Source organism: Sceloporus undulatus, chromosome 10, assembly GCF_019175285.1.
Source record: "Sceloporus undulatus isolate JIND9_A2432 ecotype Alabama chromosome 10, SceUnd_v1.1, whole genome shotgun sequence".
Classification (NCBI taxonomy): domain Eukaryota; kingdom Metazoa; phylum Chordata; class Lepidosauria; order Squamata; family Phrynosomatidae; genus Sceloporus; species Sceloporus undulatus.
Genome location: NC_056531.1, coordinates 3,153,868 through 3,171,892, shown reverse-complemented (window position 1 = coordinate 3,171,892; position 18,025 = coordinate 3,153,868). Strand labels below are relative to the sequence as shown.

The 18,025-nt window shown below is 41.4% G+C and overlaps 1 protein-coding gene across 2 annotated transcripts; it reads left to right on the top strand.

Moving 5' to 3' along the window:
* Positions 1-164: 164 nt before the first annotated feature.
* P2RX7 (purinergic receptor P2X 7) lies at positions 165-17,577 on the top strand. 2 transcript variants are annotated; one of them, XM_042442138.1, is made up of 14 exons: positions 165-328; positions 1,923-2,065; positions 4,551-4,683; positions 6,830-6,901; positions 7,443-7,515; positions 8,414-8,510; positions 8,792-8,872; positions 9,229-9,358; positions 10,033-10,169; positions 11,627-11,720; positions 12,198-12,263; positions 12,547-12,663; positions 13,428-13,526; positions 13,722-17,577. In XM_042442138.1, exons 1-14 carry the CDS (start codon positions 326-328, stop codon positions 14,205-14,207), a joined length of 1,731 nt encoding a protein of 576 aa, XP_042298072.1. In that variant the 5' UTR covers positions 165-325; the 3' UTR covers positions 14,208-17,577. The 2 variants fall into 2 exon arrangements, with proteins under 2 accessions (XP_042298072.1, XP_042298073.1); XM_042442139.1 differs by lacking the exon at positions 165-328 and having other exon boundaries at positions 1,919-2,065.
* The last annotated feature ends 448 nt before the right edge of the window (positions 17,578-18,025 follow it).

The window sequence follows — 18,025 nt, the reverse complement described above, 5'->3', positions numbered from 1 at the left end:
TATATATATATATATATATATATATATACGCACAAACACATATATATATATACACATGTGCATCCATCACCAGCCTTAAGAGATGGGGATGGTGCCATACGACTAGCAGAAAACCGCACAGACTTGGAACGGTTCTGGAGGAAGGTCAAAGACGAAAGTCCAAAGGCAGGCGTGTTGCTGAACAAACAAAAACAATGACCACAGAAGACATACACAAATTCAAGGTACACAATGAGGAGATTGAAATAGTCAAAGAGTTTCTGCACCTTGGATCAAACATCAAGTCAGGAAGGAGACTGCAGTCAAGAAATCTGAAGACTTAAGAATGGTAAGGGCAGCCACAAAAGAACCAGAAAAGATGTGGAAGTGTAAAGCTATACAACTGAGCAGTAAAGTCAGACTCTTCCAAGCCGTTGTATTCCCCATCATCAGCTACAGATGTGAGAGCTAGACATTGAAGAAGGTGGCTAAGATATCTCTTTCCCTGTCCTGTGCTGCATTTCCCCTATTTCATCGTCATCTCCATTCTCTTCAGGTTGAGCACTGTTTTCCTTTTGGGAGAAACCCAAGGAAAAGGAGATGTTGAGTAGTTCTACCTTTTGTGAAGTCGAAGGCAGTCATGGTCGGCGTCCATAGTTTTTTGTGGGTTTTTTGGGCTATGTGGCCATGTTTTAGAAGAGTTTCTTCCTATACTGTGTGACCCAAATGTTGGTTCGGTTTGCAGGTGACTAGGACATCCAAGAATGGTAGTGTTCCTTCATTTTCTTTTTCCACGTCAGGAATAAACTTCTGGAACATGGCCACAAAATCCCAAAAACCCACAAAAACTATAGTTCTACCTTTTCTGTGTTATCAGTAAATTTTGCTGTCTTCCCCATATAGCAGCCCTACCATTGTCTAGTTCATACTGGCTTTGTGCTGTAATAAATGTTGTTGTTGTTTCCTAGTTCTTCCTTTTGCTACAGACATAACCGACAAAGTCTTTTTTGTGGAGTCGACAGCTTTCATGGCTGGCATCCATAGTTTTTTGTCTTTTTTTCAGGCTGTGTGGCCATGTTCCAGAAGAGTTAATTCCTGATGTTTTGCCAGCATCTGTGCTCCTTGGTATCTTCTTTGAAGATGCCAGCCACAGATGCTGGCGAAACGTCAGGAATGAACTCTTCCAGAACATGGCCACATTGCCCAAAAAACCCACAGAAAACTATGTGGCCATGTTCCAGAAGAATTTATTCCTGACGTTTCACCAGCAGCATCTGTGGCTGACATCTTCAGAGAATGCTGGCATGGAAGAGAGTGGAACAGTATATACAGTGGTGCCTCGGGTTACGAAATTAATTCGTTCCGCGGCCGCTTTCGTAACCCGAAAAGCCTTCGTAAGCCGAATTGCCATAGGCGCTAATGGGGAAAAAGCCGCGGCTCTGCCGCGGCTCCATTTAAAATAGCGCCGAAGTTTTTTCGTAACCCGAAAAAACATTCGTAACCCGGAGCAATTATTTTCTATTGCATTTTTTTCGTATCCCGAAAATTTCGTAACCTGGGTAATTCGTATCCCGAGGTACCACTGTATACCCAACTCTCTTCCATGCCAGCATTCTCTGAAGATGCCAGCCACAGATGCTGGCGAAATGTCAGGAATAAACTCTTCTAGAACATGGCCACAGAGCCCAAAAAACCCACCAAAGCTATTCTTTGGAGTGTTTCCTTTTATTTTTTGCTTCTTGCATGCAGCACACCTTCCTGAAAATGAACTCTGTAATGAGCAATAGCTTTGTCATGATCCTTACAATCCATTTGCTTTGCCTTCATTTGTTCTTTTCCTCTTGCCTGCGCCTTTAAGTGGTGTGGTTTGCCTGCCTGGGTGTGTGGCCAGAAACCAAGGAACTTCTGTTCTGTGAGACACTAGTGTGCATTATCTTTTCCAGATCTTTACTCCCCCGGCCATGGCTGGCTGCTGCTCTCTGAAGAATGTCTGTGAATACGAAACTAACAAAGTCGTCCGCATACAGAGCGTTTACTATGGAAGCCTCAAATGGGCCATTCATACTGCTGTCTTCGTATATGTCTGGTAAGTCGAAAAGGAAAAGTTGGGAAATTCCAGCAGTGGGAGAAAAGAAGGAGAGAAAGGCAGTTGGGGCTGCAAGCCTTGGAAAAGAAGTTATTAAAATCAGATCCATGGGATCTGATGTGTAAAAAACACAGCTGGAACTGAGCTGAATTTTTGCTGAAGGTCAGTGTCAAAACAAAACATTGAAAGAATTGTTTTGGTGCTTGTATTATTATTATTATTATTATTATTATTATTATTATTATTAACCTTTATTTATAAAGCGCTGTAAATTTACACAGCGTTGTACATACAATCTTTTTAATTGGACGGTTCCCTGCCCTCAGGCTTACAATCTAAAAAGACACGACACAGAAGGAGAAGGGAGTGGTGGTGGGGAAGGGGCCTCTCTAGTAGGATAATACATATAAAATACATAGCAATACAGGAAATGATTCAATAAAACAGACAACAAAAGAACATCAAATAGCAAGTGACAATTATGCAATGCCTTGGAACGCTGTCCTGAACAGGATGGTCTTCAGCTCCGTTTTGAAGCTGGTTAAAGAAGTGATGGCTCTTGCCCTCCTGGTAGTTTGAATTGGCTTTAAAAGCTGAAGTGTTTTATCTTTTTGCTATCAGTTTTATCTTGGTCTTCCATTCGGCTTCATCATTTATTGTTTCATTGTTGCACTTTATATTTTTAACAGACTGCATACCAGCCAGAGAACTTCAGTTCGTCAGCAGTGTTAAAACTGCAGTTAAAATTTAAAACCTTTAGCGGCGGTTTATAGTGTGTTATAGCACTCTGTGGCATAACTTACAGTACAGTAGAAGCTGGAGTGCAGCCTGGTGGCAATCCTAAACTGAGTAGATGGTAAATCTCATTGAGCACAGACAGATTTATTTGTAAGAAAATGTCCCTAGCGCGGCACTTAGGGGAGACTTTCCCTCAAAATGGGAAATCACTGTGCAGTGTTAATGGGACAATCTGCACCGGATTAGGATTTCCCCTTCTATGCAACTCTTGAGCATGGTGTGGACTGTGCACCGCAGCAGTGGCATGATTTGCCATCTTCATCTCCCCTAGGAACAGGTTTCTTATAAATCTAAAGAGTCTTGATTCCCCACTTGAGACCAAGCCACCCCCCAAAATACTTTGCATTACATCAGGGATACAATATATTGTTGCAGAGAAGCACTCCCTGCTTCTGGATCTACTGTCAGAACTGCAGCTAAAGATTGTGGGATGACTGAGGACATCCTTGTCCCGCTAGTCAAAACGTTCTGGCATTTTGACCGTGCAAGTTCTCGTTCCGGTACAACACTGGTTACATCCACACTGCAGAAATAATCTGGTTTGACACTGCTTTAACTGCTGTGGCTTCATGCTATGGAATTCTGGGAAGTGCAATTCTGAGTATTCCTTGCTTAAGAAAACCCTCTGAAATTCATGGGCTCACTGTATGTTGGCAGGCAGCTTGAAGGCACATAAAGACATAACATAGGGCCCAAATAGATGGGGCCAAATGAAGTGGGTTTGGGCCACTTTGGAGGGGTTCTGTTTAAATGATGCACACGTCCTAAGAGGTTGGAAGCCACACTGAAACTGTGCTCCGGTCCTTAGGACCAGAGTGTGCCTTCCACGCGGCTTTTGGTCTCTTAGGACATATGCATTGTTTAAACAGCACACCTCCAAAGTGGCCTGAAGCCACTTCATTTAGCCTGTCTGTTAAGGCCCTATGTCTTTTAGACTGTAAGACTAAGAGTAGGGATTGTTTTATTATTCCAGAATCCATATTAATGTAATATTTTAACCTGGCCAACCAAAAGGGTAAAAAAAACCTTTGCGATCCCAATCTTCAGGAAAAATGTTACAAAAGTCAGTGGGTGGAAGTGAAGGGAACTTAGTTTGCAGAGTGGAGAAACTTTTCCACTCGAGTTGTGCAAGAGTATACTCTACCAAGCTGATCACATCCTTAGTGTGGTTTTATTTCTAAATGCACACTTGGGCATTTGCTTAACACGAGAGGGTTCGGCTAGACAAGCTCAGCTTTGTCAGGTTGGCACATGACATTTCCACCCACACAGAATGAATGTTATGATGTAGCCAGGGACTCTTAAAGAGCTACTTTCAAAATAAATGGTAACTGCTGTTCCTGTATACCAGTGCTAGATAAGATTTGTAATTTTTTTAAAATCCCAAAACATACTCACAAAACACAATATGGATTTTATATTTCAAACTATTAGCTGGTGGCAAAGTGTTGTGGACAACACATGTTCTGTAGTTTTAATGACCATATACATGATGTATTTGTACAAAATGAGTTGTTACTGAAAGGGGCAGGGGATGCTTTTTTCTTCCAACCAGCTAGCAACCCCACTAGAGAGACCTTCCTCTCTTTAGATTGAATTCTCCCATCTGGGAAATGGGTACATTGAGGTGGGGAAGGGAACTCATGAGATGAGACACCTAAAACCCTTTTCCGTTGTGTCTCTTCAGTGTCGTGCTTATTGCTGACAGACGCTATCAGAAGAAGGACTCTGTCATCAGCTCAGTGCACACAAAAGTGAAAGGGGTATCTCAGACTGATATGAGGATTTGGGACACAGCGGAATATACAATTCCCATGCAGGTGAGTCTTGTTACTGAAGTTGGAGCAGATCTGTCTGGATTCCAGTGATGTGTCAAACTGATGTTGACTTTTTGTGTGTTTAATTGTAATCTTTTTAATGCGTAAGCTGCCTAGAGTGTCCTATGCACCAGTGAGCAAGTGTCCCAGGAACTAGGTGGATGGATTGTAAGAGCTGTCGAGGAGTTAATACTACAGCTCGGGTCAGTCACAGGGTATCCAGCAGGGAGAAGGGAGAAGCAATAAAGTGATCATCAACTGGGTCCACATAAACAAAGCCAGCAAGAAGTGAATCAGGGTTGTAAATCATAGACAGTCTACAGGAACAGAAACACTGAAAGTACTGCTAGTTGCCAAGAAAAGAGGCTTGAAAGCAACAAGTGGTCAAGGAGTGGCTGGGAGATTTATAGGCATTTGTTTCAAGACCCCCAATAAAGCTAACATCTCCTACTTAATAATCTTTGGGAGCCAACCCCCCAGCTGCTTAGACTCAGATAGAGCCAACTTCCCCAAGTCCAGGTATGGAGATTTGTCAACCACTCCTGGATGGGGTCACACTTCCCCTAAAGGACAAAGTGCACAGTCTGGGGGTTCTTCTGGATCCATCACTACAATTATAATTTCAAGTAGATGCGATGGCCAGAAGTGCCTGGTACCAACTTCGGTTGATACGCCGACTGCGTTCCTACCTGGACCAAAAGGACCTTGAAGCAGCGGTGCATGCACTGGTAATCTCTCATTTAGACTTCTGTAATGTGCTCTACGTGGGGCTACCTTTGTATCAAGTTCGGAAACTTCAATTAGTACAAAATGCAGCAGCTAGACTGGTCACCGGTACACCTAGGACTGACCATATAACACCAATCTTAAGATCTCTTCACTGGCTGCCGATTAGTTTCCGCGCGCAGTACAAAGTGTTGGTCATCATCTTTAAAGCCCTACATGGCTTGGGCCCGAGTTACTTGAAGGAACGCCTCTCCCTACACAATCCGCCCTGCACTCTCAGAACTACAGGGAAGAACCTATTGGACTGCCCGAAGACTAGATTAAGATCTACTTCCCATAGGGCATTCACTGTGATGGCTCCCAAATTATGGAATGGCTTGCCGGAGGAGATCCGTCTCATTACCACCTTAGATGCCTTTAAGAAGGCAATCAAGACGGATCTCTTCCGGCAAGCCTACCCCCAGACCTGCTTTAACAGCTTAAGATGATACTCCACTCGGAACTTGATGAGGAATCAGATTTTGATATTGCACATGTACAGGTATTTTATTGTGTTTTTAAATTTTGCTTTGTATAATGAGAATGTATTTTAACTATGTGTAAATTTATATATGTGCTGTTCTCCTGCCTCGATCCGTAGGGAGAGGCGGGATATATAAATAAAAATTATTATTATTATTATTATTATTATTAACTGGTGACTCCTGGTGCTCTGCTTCCTCCTCTATGAATCCTGGCTTCTAGAGGGTGAGTCATGACACTGGGTTCCCGTCTTGGAAAAAAGGCAGGATATAAACAAAAATAATAATCGTTTCCCCCCACGGTTAGGTTACAAGGACATAAAGAGAGCACTGATGGACCCTGGGTCTGTTTAGACCAGCGTCCTGTGTGCTACTGTTGCTAACCTCTTAGAATGTGTGCTTTTAGCTTAGTCTGTATTGATTGTCACATGTCCCTCTGGTGTACCCTCTTAGGCTCCGCAGATTTCTGACTATGGGCTTAGAACCAGGATTTTAAATGGCAGACTTTATGCCATTTTGCTGCCTGAAGTGAAGAATAACATGGCAACCCCCTTGCCCTCTGTTCCATGTACAAAAACTTACCTGTCTGGCAGTTGAATTTTCCTTCTTGCATAGACAATGAGACAGTGTCCTCCACTATGTCTGAGAGCAGCAAGGTAGCTCAAGGGTTGGCTCTCAGGTGTTCAAATAGAAGGGAAAAACAGGGGAAGAACAGTTGGCAAGTACTGTTGATGCACCCCACATCCTTCAGTGATCTCCGTGAGTTACTAAAGCAAAGGAGTCTTAGAAATGAATGAATACTTTTTAAAAAGATCTATGAGAATGTGATTTCCATTGTTTTGACAGATCAAATCTGTTTTACAGTTCTCTTTTCTCTCCCCCCCCCCCTCTTTTCTATGTAGGGAATAGATTCCTTTTTTGTGGTAACCAATATAATCAGGACGGAAAACCAGATCCAGGGAGTTTGCCCCGAGGTAACTGTAATGTGAGTGGTCCTATCAGTTGGGTGGGTGGGAGGAAAATTATTCCGTGAACAGAAGAAGATGTTTTTAATTTGTCTCTCATCACTATGGTGACACTACATCCCTGGGTATTGACTCATCTTTCCATCTATTTGTGCCCATTGGGTAAAAAAGAAGCACACACTTGTCACAACTAGTCCAGACAACTTCCTTTGCACTCATTGTACATTTTGAATTCGCTGGCAAGTTACATGCAGGGTTTGTTCGGTGCCATGTGTCTATAGATGAGTTTTGAAATTGCTGTTTTGGGGTTATCCTCCTCCCCACCATTTGACCCTTTTGGTGAAACTTCAGCTAACCAACCTAAAGTATTAAACTGGGAAAATCAACCTAATAAAACAATGGTTGGCCAGCAGTGGTGCTGTTATGTTCAGTGTGTTGCCCATTATAAGAGAGGCAATTGTTAAGGAAGACTAAAGGCTAAAATAAAACATATGTTGCTAAATATTCAAGTACAAATTGTATATTAATCCACCATCTCTTTTTTGCTTAGTTCCCCATTGCCAAAGCAGTTTGTTCTACTGACAGAAGCTGTATGGAAGGTCGTATGGATCCCCAGAGTAATGGTATGTACATTTAATCTTGTTAACACGCTGCAAAAGCCATCTGCAGTGTGTTCAAAGCTCGATCCATCTGGGAGAGGCGGGAAAATACAAATAATAATAATAATAATGTTTATTTATATACCGCTTTTCCAAATTAGATCAAAGCGGTGTACAACAGGAAGTACAATACAATATCCAAAGTCAAAATAAAACTATTATTATTATTATTATTATTATTATTATTATTCCATTGCATTATTGAGAAATTTGTTCTGCACTTGTTCCATGATGGACAAAACTCAAAGAAAAGCATCTGATGCAGTGGGCTTGGCTATAGTACATAGAAGATAATACAGAAGTAAATGTGTTAAGTCTTTAAAGTGCCACAGGACACTTAACGATTGAGTTTCACAACCATACAATCAGGTATAAATCATACTCAGAAGAGCTGGCATAGAGATTCCTTTAAATGAGCAGTTTGTGGCACTCCAGCTGCTTTTGGCCTGTTATTCCGGTCAATCTTATCCAAAATACCTAATCATGAGGGATATTGGGAGCTATAATCCTGTGACAGCTGGAGGGTCACAAATTGCCTACCCATGCCTTAGGGCAAAGTTTTAAAAACAAGTGTTCTGCAGGAATAATGAAATTAGTCCTTAAGTATAATAACAAAGAAAAAGCAAGTTACAGTAGTTACTTTAAAAATATTAAACATGCAATGAACTTTAAGAGATGATTTCCATATTCCTTTACTAAAGGTATTGGATGGCCACCTGCCAATCAGTGATAACACAATTTGGATCCAATTTGACTTATAAAGTTGTAAAAGTTACTTTCTTCTTGGTAAAAAAGAAAACAAAAGAGTAATTAACTCCAAGATGATGTTCCTTGAATGAAAGTTGATTTCTCCTCTCTGCAGGGATTCAGACTGGCAAATGTGTGAAGTACAACACAACTTTGAAAACGTGTGAAGTGAAGGCTTGGTGTCCTGTGGAATCAATTAAAAGTGCCCCAGTGTAAGGCGCTGTTCATCATGCTTTTCTTTGTATTTCCTCCTCCCATCTTCTTCCCATTAGCATTTTAGTCTAGTGGCAATCATAAAGCCATTTGGATTTATTTACAGCTCTAAAAATCTTTAAGAGGACTGTTCTCAGTTTCTGGAGGCTTTCCAATTCTCTCAGCATTAAATATAGGATGGCTTTCTAGCTAACATCTGAATTGTATGATGATGGTTATAGTAATCAGCACCTAAGAGCTTGCTTGAAATTTTTCAACCGGATGTTGTATATTCTTCTAGGCCTGCCATTCTGAGGAGTGCCGAAAACTTCACTGTACTCATAAAAAACAACATCCACTTTCCAAAGTTTAATTATACAACGTAAGTACAAAAGTCTGTTTCAGCTGTCCGTATTTAAAAAGTAGGTAGGGCAATCTGCATTTCCCTGTTCCTGGTAAATCAACCACTGCTACTCTTTTGGGAGATGCTAGCCATGTTTTTAAAAATGATGTATATGTGAGTTGCTAGCATTTTTCTACAGGGCCCAACCTTCTCTCCACTATCTGTTGAATCCTAGTGCCATGGATGCTCTGTGGACAGATGGGTCTGGAAAATGGGTAGATTACCTGACTTAGATATTTGTATGTTATAAAGGCCAGGTGTATAGAAGTTGTGTGTTATGAAATGAGTTTTGTGTTACCTGGCCAATAAAAAACATTTCCCCCAATTCTCTGCAGAAGAAATATTTCACCAGAATTTAATATTTCCTGCACATACAACAAGAGAACGGCTCTATACTGTCCAATTTTCCGGCTGGGAGATATCCTCCAGTTAGCAGGAGAGAACTTCTCAGAGGTGGCTGTTCAGGTCTGTGTCATTGCTTATTTTTATAGAATATGTATCTCTTTTATGCCCTGGCTAGTTGCTGTTTCCTAGAAGAAAGGAGCTGAAGACAGCAGGATTTTTTGAGAGATACTTGGCTATACATTTCTTTGTAAAGGCATTTTTAAAGAGACAAGGGGGTCACATTGGAGATCTGTAGCTATGATCCATCCTCTTGGTGGGTTCTAAGGAGGTGGGCTGAAAATCTTTCACTGCAAATTTGTCAAATATAGTTGTCCGAATTGGACCTGGCCTTTGGTCTCCACTTGTAGAAAAGTTATTAATGGGTTTACTTGTTGTGACTCCACCCACAAATAATGTCATTTTGGGCAATTTTGCTGTCTTTTCAGCCAATATCTACTGTGGCACAATGCTTTGTGTCATTCTCTTATACTTTGGCAAAACAGATTGCATTTTGTTGGAACTGGATGGAAAACTCCAAAACTCGGGTTGTAGTGTTTCTTGAACAGCTTCCTGTTTTTGACTCTCACTTTTGACAAAGTGCAGTGCTTTGTCCACTCGGCATATAAATACAATTCAACTTTTGTTTGGCGGTCAGAACTAGTCACTTCCAAAGGCACAAACTCAGTTCTCACTCTTTTTTCATCCCTGACCATCCACCCTATTTTAAAAGGGCAAATCTGACTCTTTCTTTCAAGGGTGGCATCATAGGCATTGAAATTAATTGGGATTGTATCCTGGACAAATGGCTTCACCGTTGCAGACCCACGTATGGCTTCCGGCGTCTGGATGACAAAAAGACAAATGAAGCATTATACCCTGGCTACAATTTTAGGTAAAAGGAGTTTATAAAGACCTGTTACTTTGGGATTCTGGTTCTGGAATGTCTCAATTAAAGGAGGCTTCAAGCTTCCTGGGACCCTTTCACACTATACAGTTATAGCACTATAATTCGACTTTAGTTTCATCCTATCGAATCCTGTGATTTGTAGTTTGGTAAAGCACTAGAGCTCTGCTAAATGGGCCTTCCTAAACTGAAGATCCCAGGATTCCATAGGATGGACTATGGCAGCTAAAATAAAATGACAGGGTTGTAATCCTATAGTGTGAAAGAGCCAGCAGTCTTCTTTGTTTGGTCTGGAATCCCCAGATATTTTGTCCTGCTGCGGGATAGAGCTGTGTGTATTTCATTACTCTGTGATCACCTTGTGCATAACTTTATTACAAAGTGCAGAATCTAACATCTTGAACATTTTAGTTCCCTTCTCCATGCTTTAAAAAAACCAAGTGTTTTGAAAACTTATTTTTAAAAGGACATGTCGCAATTACTTATTATCACAGATTTTGTATCCATGGATTCAACCATCCATGGCTTGAAAACCCCCTTGATTTTGCCATTTTCTTTTGCTGCTTACTCAGTTTTGGTGGCAGTTGATTAGGAAGGGCTCATAAATGATTTTTATTCCTTGTTTCCTTACCAAAAAAACACACATGTTGACATTAATTTTGAGGCTAGACATTTGTTATGGAGAATGCTCCCGCTATGGAGAAATCCAGCTTTGTCAGCTTTGGAAAACACAGCTCGCAGGGTTGGATGTGCCAACAGAACCTTAGCTATCTCCATGCCAGTAAAACATGCTTCAGCGAGTGAGGATAAATCATGGAAGAGGAGATCAAAGTTCATGTAAGTGCTGCAAAGTGCTTGATGCTCCAAGGGAAAGAGCAAGTAGAAAGCTGTGAAGTGAAAATGTAATGACTCACCAGTGTGTGTAGGGCGGTACAATGTTGCAGGAGTGTTTGCTGTTTAAAAAAAAAATCTCTAAAATAACACCCCCCATTCAAAATCCGTTTTGTGATACCTTTATTGGACCAACCAGAAGGCACAAAATATTTTGTATGCCAGCCTTTGAAGCTCATGGGCAGGAAAGCTCAATTCTCAGAATGGGGGCAGGGGGGGGTACTTTATAGTTCCAAATAGAGAAGACAGACTTTATTGCCTGTTTTACTGCCTTTGTGCCTAGTGAATTTACAGCTATGTGGTGGCCTTTCATCTATACAAACCTACTATAATATTGCAAAGCAAGTGGTTACTTACACTCCCCAACTAAGACCACTCAAATGCAACATCATCAAGCTACAACCAATTCTGGAAAATAACACTGTCCTCTCACAAGCTCTGGGAGATAGGTCTTTATTGGCCTACAGACAGCCTCCAAATCTTAAACAATTACGGCTACATCCTCATTGCTGAAATAATCCGGTTTGACAACACTTATTGTTTGACCCTTCTAGATATGCCAGGTATTACAAGCAGGCCAATGGAAAGGAGGAGAGGACCTTGATCAAAGCCTATGGCATACGCTTTGACATCCTTGTGTTTGGCATGGTAAATGTTATCCTCATTTTCCATTTTCTACCTCTTTAATTCTTATATCTGGAGAGACAAGAGTTTTAGTACCAAATGACAAATTTAGTGGTTGGATTAATGCATGAGGGGATGTAATCTAGGGTAGGACCCTGGCAATGGGGTGAACTGTTTTAATCTCTCCCCCTGCCACTATATTCCTAGTTCAGATAGTGTTCCTCAACAATGGAAATAACATTTCCATTGATGTGAATGGGAACTTCCTTTAAATTAAATTTAAAATTTAAAACATGTTTTTACTATTCACTTTCAATGTTCAGTAACTTACCTTATCATACACACACATACCTACCTACCTGTGCTTTTCTGGAAGGAAACCAGATTCTCTCCAACAGGCAGTCAACTGTTGCTTCCCAGAAATAAGACTGAGAAGCAATTCCTCTTTACTCTTACTTACAAAATAATAATATATTTTGTTCTCTTTTTCTTTTTCCAAAGGCAGGACAATTTGATTTCTTTGAGCTGCTGGTGTACATAGGTTCAGCACTATCTTACTTTGGCCTGGTAAGAAACAGTTGGGTTTTTAAAAAATCTCACAGCCTTATCCTGGGAAAGAGTAACCTACTGGAAAACAGGCTTCCTTGAGAAAATTGCCTCGCTACCCTCTTTATTTTGGTTTTATGAACTGTTGTCTTGGTGGAGCAAGTGAGGTGGCTGTTGAAAGAGGCAGGGAATGGGGAAAGGGAAAGCAAAACTGTTATTTAAATACAGTGAAGGTTAGGAATCTGTCCAGTATCCATTACCACTATGACAACAAGAACATAAAAACACATTTCCCCCTTCGCAGGCTCAGCTAGCTGTTGATTTTCTTATTACATCATATACATTTCGCTGCTTCAAGTCGGACCCAGTAAAGGCATATTACTACAAGAAAAAGTGTGAATCGGTGCCAGGACCAAGATGGGTAAGAGAGACAAGTGTAATAGCCTACCACTGTTCATGGCTAAAGGTAATGTAAAAATGGGGATAAGACGTCCTTCCTTCCTTCACCAATTTTAATTATGTCAAGTGGATGTCCACTGCTTTAATGGTAAGAGGACCTACTCACATCTCAAACTAAAATGATCTTGATGTGGTAGAAGGTTACTGCCAAGGAGGAGGGAAACCTTTCTGGTGTTCTGTAAGATTTGAGGGATTTTTAAAAATACTTTTAGATTTTAACAAGAGTACTTGAAGGCACACAACAACAACTCATAGTGGATTAGTAAATTTACAGCGCTTTATAAATAAAGGTTAATAATAATAATAATAATAATAAAATGCTCAGTGTATGCCACAGAAAAAAATTGTATGAAAATAAATGGTGAACCTTGTAAATCAATTTCTCAAAATGACAAAATGTGCTCTGGGGAAGTTGCTTTCTCTAGTGGCATCCCAGGCATATGTGCCACAATGAAGGGGATGGATAAGCAAAGAGAGTCTCATGACCCTGGCATGGCAGTGCATGTTGGGAACAAGAATCTCCTACAAGAGATAAGGTGGCTAGGAAATAGACTTTGGATCATGTTTGTTTCTTACTAAAGTTACAGTTTTGATAGGTTCTATTCTGCCTTAGTGACTGGTGCAGGATTTCTGCTTGCTCTTGCCTTCTGCAGCTATTTTATTTGAAATTTAAACAAACATCAAGGGTTGATACAAAAATGCTTTTGTTTCTCTTTTAATGAACAGACTTTGTTGTATGTGACATATGTTGACGAGCCTCACATCTTTATGATTGACAAATTGTTGAAGACAAGTCTACAGAATATTAAAGGCGAGATTATTCATGTGAGTTATCACTTCTTGGCCTTTTGGCTAAGATCAAGTGTGTGTGTGTCGTATTCATGCCAGTTAGCATATTTCTTGTGTGTGCATATATATGAGCATATGGGCATTTCCCTGTGTGTATACGTAAAAGTCTGCATGTAGATGTTAAGAGGTTAAAAAGTTTGACATTATGCATATGTTGTCTCTTGACTACAGAGAAGAACCAGCGATTATACACATGTTGCCAAATTCCTATTGAAGGATTTGGATAAAATTGTGTCTCCTGGAAATTCCCAGGAACTGCAGCCCCTGCAAAACAAAGGGGTCACATCTTCATCCCATGAGCGTCCTTCTTGGTGCAGCTGTGGAAAATGCCGCCCGGCTCAACACTATTGGGAGCAGCTCTGCTGTCGAAAGAAAGATGGGGCTTGTATCACAGCTTCAGCTTTGTTCGAACAACTTGTCACTTCCAGACCAATGCTTGAGTTTGTCCTCCTCTACAAAGATCCCTTGTTGGATCTGAAGGCTGAGACTCTCAACAAGCAGCTTCGGCATTGTGCCTACGAGCAGTATATTCTGTGGCGCTTTGGGGAGGATGATCTGAAAGAAAGGGCTATGATACCAAGCTGCTGCAGATGGAAAATCAGAGATGCTTTTCCTAGTGAGAGGGGCGAGTACACTGGCTTTAAGAGAAAAAAGTAACTGTTTGCAAAGACTCTGCATAAATGGGAATGAAACAGAATCTATGGGGAGGCATTTGACCTGTCATGAGATCTTTAAGGACAAAAGAAAAGCCCTGCTGCTTCAGTCTGAAGGTCTATCTTGTCCAGCATTCCTTTCACACAATGGCCCACTAGTTGCCTGTGAACAGGCTGCCATCAGGACATGAGTACAACTGCACCACTGAGCTCACATTCCCCCAAAACAGATATACGTACTGTCTCTGATACCACAAGTGATCTTGACTAGTAGCTATTGCTGGCCTTAACCTCCACAAATTTAGCAAATTCCTGTTGAAAGCCTTTCAAGTTAGTAACCATTGCTACATCTTGTGACAGTGAATTCCACAGTATAACCATGTGCTGTACGAAGAAGCTCCAACTAATCACTTGTCATACATCAGTTGCCTGATAATGTCTGGCATCCTGTTGGTGACACATGCATGCATGAGCCACACTATATGTTAGGGTGAATTGCACGACAGACACATTTTGTTGACAGTGGAGGAAATGGAACTGAACATAGAACAATGTTGTGTGTTGTAGCTGTGCATTACACATTGGAATTGTGCATTCCACCTGCACATCATGCAGTGGCACTGAGTCATTGGCATGTGTGATGCAATGATGCTATTATGCATGGGGATTGCATAGAGCTGACTTAGCTTATCTCTACATGTGGATATTTATATTATGCTAGGGGATGTTGGATTGCAGCCATTTTGTAAGGATCAAAAGATTTTGGCATATTGGACCCTAGTACGTCTTTTCAGAAAGACATTGGCCACTTCTGCCAAAGGTTGGTGATGCAATACAAATAAGTCTTCCTTGTGGCTTGTAATGTTGACATATCCAGGGACTGCTCCTTTCTGGACAGTTAACAAAGTTAATGTGTTCCTGAGCATTACTTCTTTAACAGAATATTTAATACCAGAGGCAGAAATAACATGGAAAGAATAGGATTAGCTTCCTATACCACAAAAAAGAAGAGCATTTTAACACATTTCAGCAAACCTGGAGAAAGGACAGAATCTAAATGTTAAAAAACACAAACATGTTCTGCATTTCTATCTGGTTGACCCTTGCATTGTGTTCAGCTGGAACCAACATGGCTGCCTGCCCTTGTAGGTCCCCTTTTTCCAGCGCTCCCTGTAAATCAAAACATGATGCTGGTGCTACTGATAGGCTGGTTGATATTCAGGACAATAATAAAGCAATGTCTAAGACCAACCAAGTCACACATAGCATTGCTGACAGATATACCAACCTCCAGAATCCAGCTTCTCAGCTGTTCCAGCAGAGGGCATAAACACACAGTGGACCCCACACTTCTGGAAGTAAGGCTCTGCCTCAAAGCATGTGTGGCTTCTGCCATCCATAATGCTTCCTCTATATTCTGTTTTTATACCATTGAACCCTGGAATCAGGCTTGGTTCTTTCATGCTTGCTTGCCTGCTACCGTTCTTTCCTGTTCAGAAAGAAAGAAATTCTTTTTATAAGACAAAGGATGGGTGCTTTTCTGATCCAGGTCATGTCAGCTGGCTGATTTCACTAGGGAGACATTGTTGTCTTTGTGTATCTTGTCTTACTGAAGCTGTTTGGATTAGTTATCTTTTAGTAACATGACTGTGATAAGCTGATTCCTTAAGAAGCGGTAAAAGATAAAACCTAGGTAGCAGACACTAATGTCTCAGCTATGTCAACCCACTGGGTGACTTGGGTGACTCCCACTCTCAAAGGAAGGGAATGGCAGTAGACCCCTTCTGAATAAAACTTGCCAAGAAAACCCTATGATAGGGTCATCATAAGTCCGAGTTGACCGGAAGGCTCATAACAATAAGATAAAGCAGACCATGAGCTTTTTGTTGCTTCATTTCTGGCATTGGTATAGTATAGTGTAGTAGTGCTATAGTGTAGCAAGAGCCTCCCTTTTAAAAGTTTGTACCACATTAAACTAATACATTGTCGACTGCAGCATTATCTTGTAGGATTTCCACTGACTTTTAGAGGAGAGCTCTAAAGCACCATTTTCTCTTTGAGGCAGCTTTAAACGGCTTTCTGTCCCCATTTCCCAAACTAGGTTCTCTCAAAGGTGACTTTCACGAGGGAGAAGGAAAGCAGCCATATGCCCTGTCCTCTCATATGGTCAGGTTTTCATTACTGTCAGCTGAGGTGAGGATGTGTGTGTGGCCCTTTAGTTATTGGACTACAGATTCCACCATTCCTTGCCAGAATGGGGAGGAGATGCTGGGAGTTACAGTCCAACAACAGCCGTAGGGCCACATGATGCTTACCCTTGCCATAGGAGATGCTGCACTATCTTTGTTGTTGGATTTGGTGTTGGAGCCGGTAGGGATGGAGGTGGGATAGCAGCATGAGAGCAACACTCAGAGTAATGGATTTGGCTATGTACAGGATGGTATTACCAGTCAGCTGCTCAGAGATGGATTAGACACTTTTGTTTCCCACTGCAGAACTCCCTGTCCTCTTTGGAATATTTGCAGTGGCACAGAGAGAACTACCTGGTCCATACATGAGACAGAGCACATAAACAACTTGCAACATACTCATAACTATCACATGGAGGAGTTTGCTATGCGGGAACAAAGCTCAGTGGGGAGTGCATGTTTTCCACACCAAACCATAGAATTGGAAGAGACCCCAAGGGCCATCCATTCCAACCCCATTCTGCCATGCAGGAACACACAACCAAGCATCCCCAACTGACAGATGGCCATCCAGCCTCTGTTTAAAGACCTCCAAGGAGGGAGGCTGCACCACTCTCTGAGGGAGTGTCTTCCACTGTCGAACAACTGGAGCACCTTGTTAGAAGGTTCAGGAAAGCAATGAGGATAAAAATCTCTGCCAGAGATCTACCACTTCTAGTGTAAATGATGCCAGATGTACACATTCGTCTGTGCAAGGCACATTTCTCCATGCAGACCTCTGCATGGTGGTGGATGTAAAGCATATGCCCCCTCTTTTGCTGCCCTGCTAACAGACCCCTGGTAACACATGTACAAAAAATATACTAGTCCTCAAGATATAGGTATTTGCTAACCAAGCTACCTGTATAGAATTATTAACTTGATGGTGTCATTGCACTGAATGATTCTTTTGTCAGAAACAGCTAGACAAATGGCTCATTGCAAGCCGACCTTAACATTGCTGCACTGAAGTCTAGCATTTGTTTCTTTCTGAAACCACTGGGATCCATTTTGGCGTTGTGTTTTAATGCACCATTTTTATATACATATGGCATTGCTGACAGATATACCAGCCTCCAGAATCTTTTTTGTACTGGTTGCCTGTTTCATTGTTCTGACTTCATATTGTAATAAAGGTTTCGTATGATAACCCACTGCATTTAGACAATCATTTTTCTACATGTCTGCTTTTAAAAACAAATCTACATTTCAAAATTCAGCGATGGTGCATTTCTGATGTGGCTTTCTTTGCGCAATTGCGTGGGGTGATCATTCATGTGATGACTCGCCCTTTTTGCTTGATTTGTGGGATGCTTTCAATGCACTTTCATCTCTCTTGAATGTTGACCAACTCCTCTGTCAGAGAGCTCTAGTCCCACCCTAAACTACAGATCCCAGGATTCCCTAGCAGTGAAAGCACTCGAACTGGGTGACTCCTGCAAGGTGTTTTAGGTCTGGGAGAGAGCTCTAGTGCCACTGTCAACTACAATTCCCAAGATTCCCTAGCAATGAGCCAGGGCGGTTAAAGCACTCTCAGACTGGAGGAATTATTGTCTGGCTCAAGGCTATGGAATTCTGGGAGTTGGAGTTTGTT

Bases quoted from the DNA above. Each gene is read 5' to 3' on its own strand.
- P2RX7 (XM_042442138.1), top strand. The intron at 8,511-8,791 runs GTAAGGCGCTGT...ATATTCTTCTAG, and splicing joins TCAATTAAAAGTGCCCCAGT to GCCTGCCATTCTGAGGAGTG. The intron at 12,264-12,546 runs GTAAGAAACAGT...CCCCCTTCGCAG, and splicing joins CACTATCTTACTTTGGCCTG to GCTCAGCTAGCTGTTGATTT.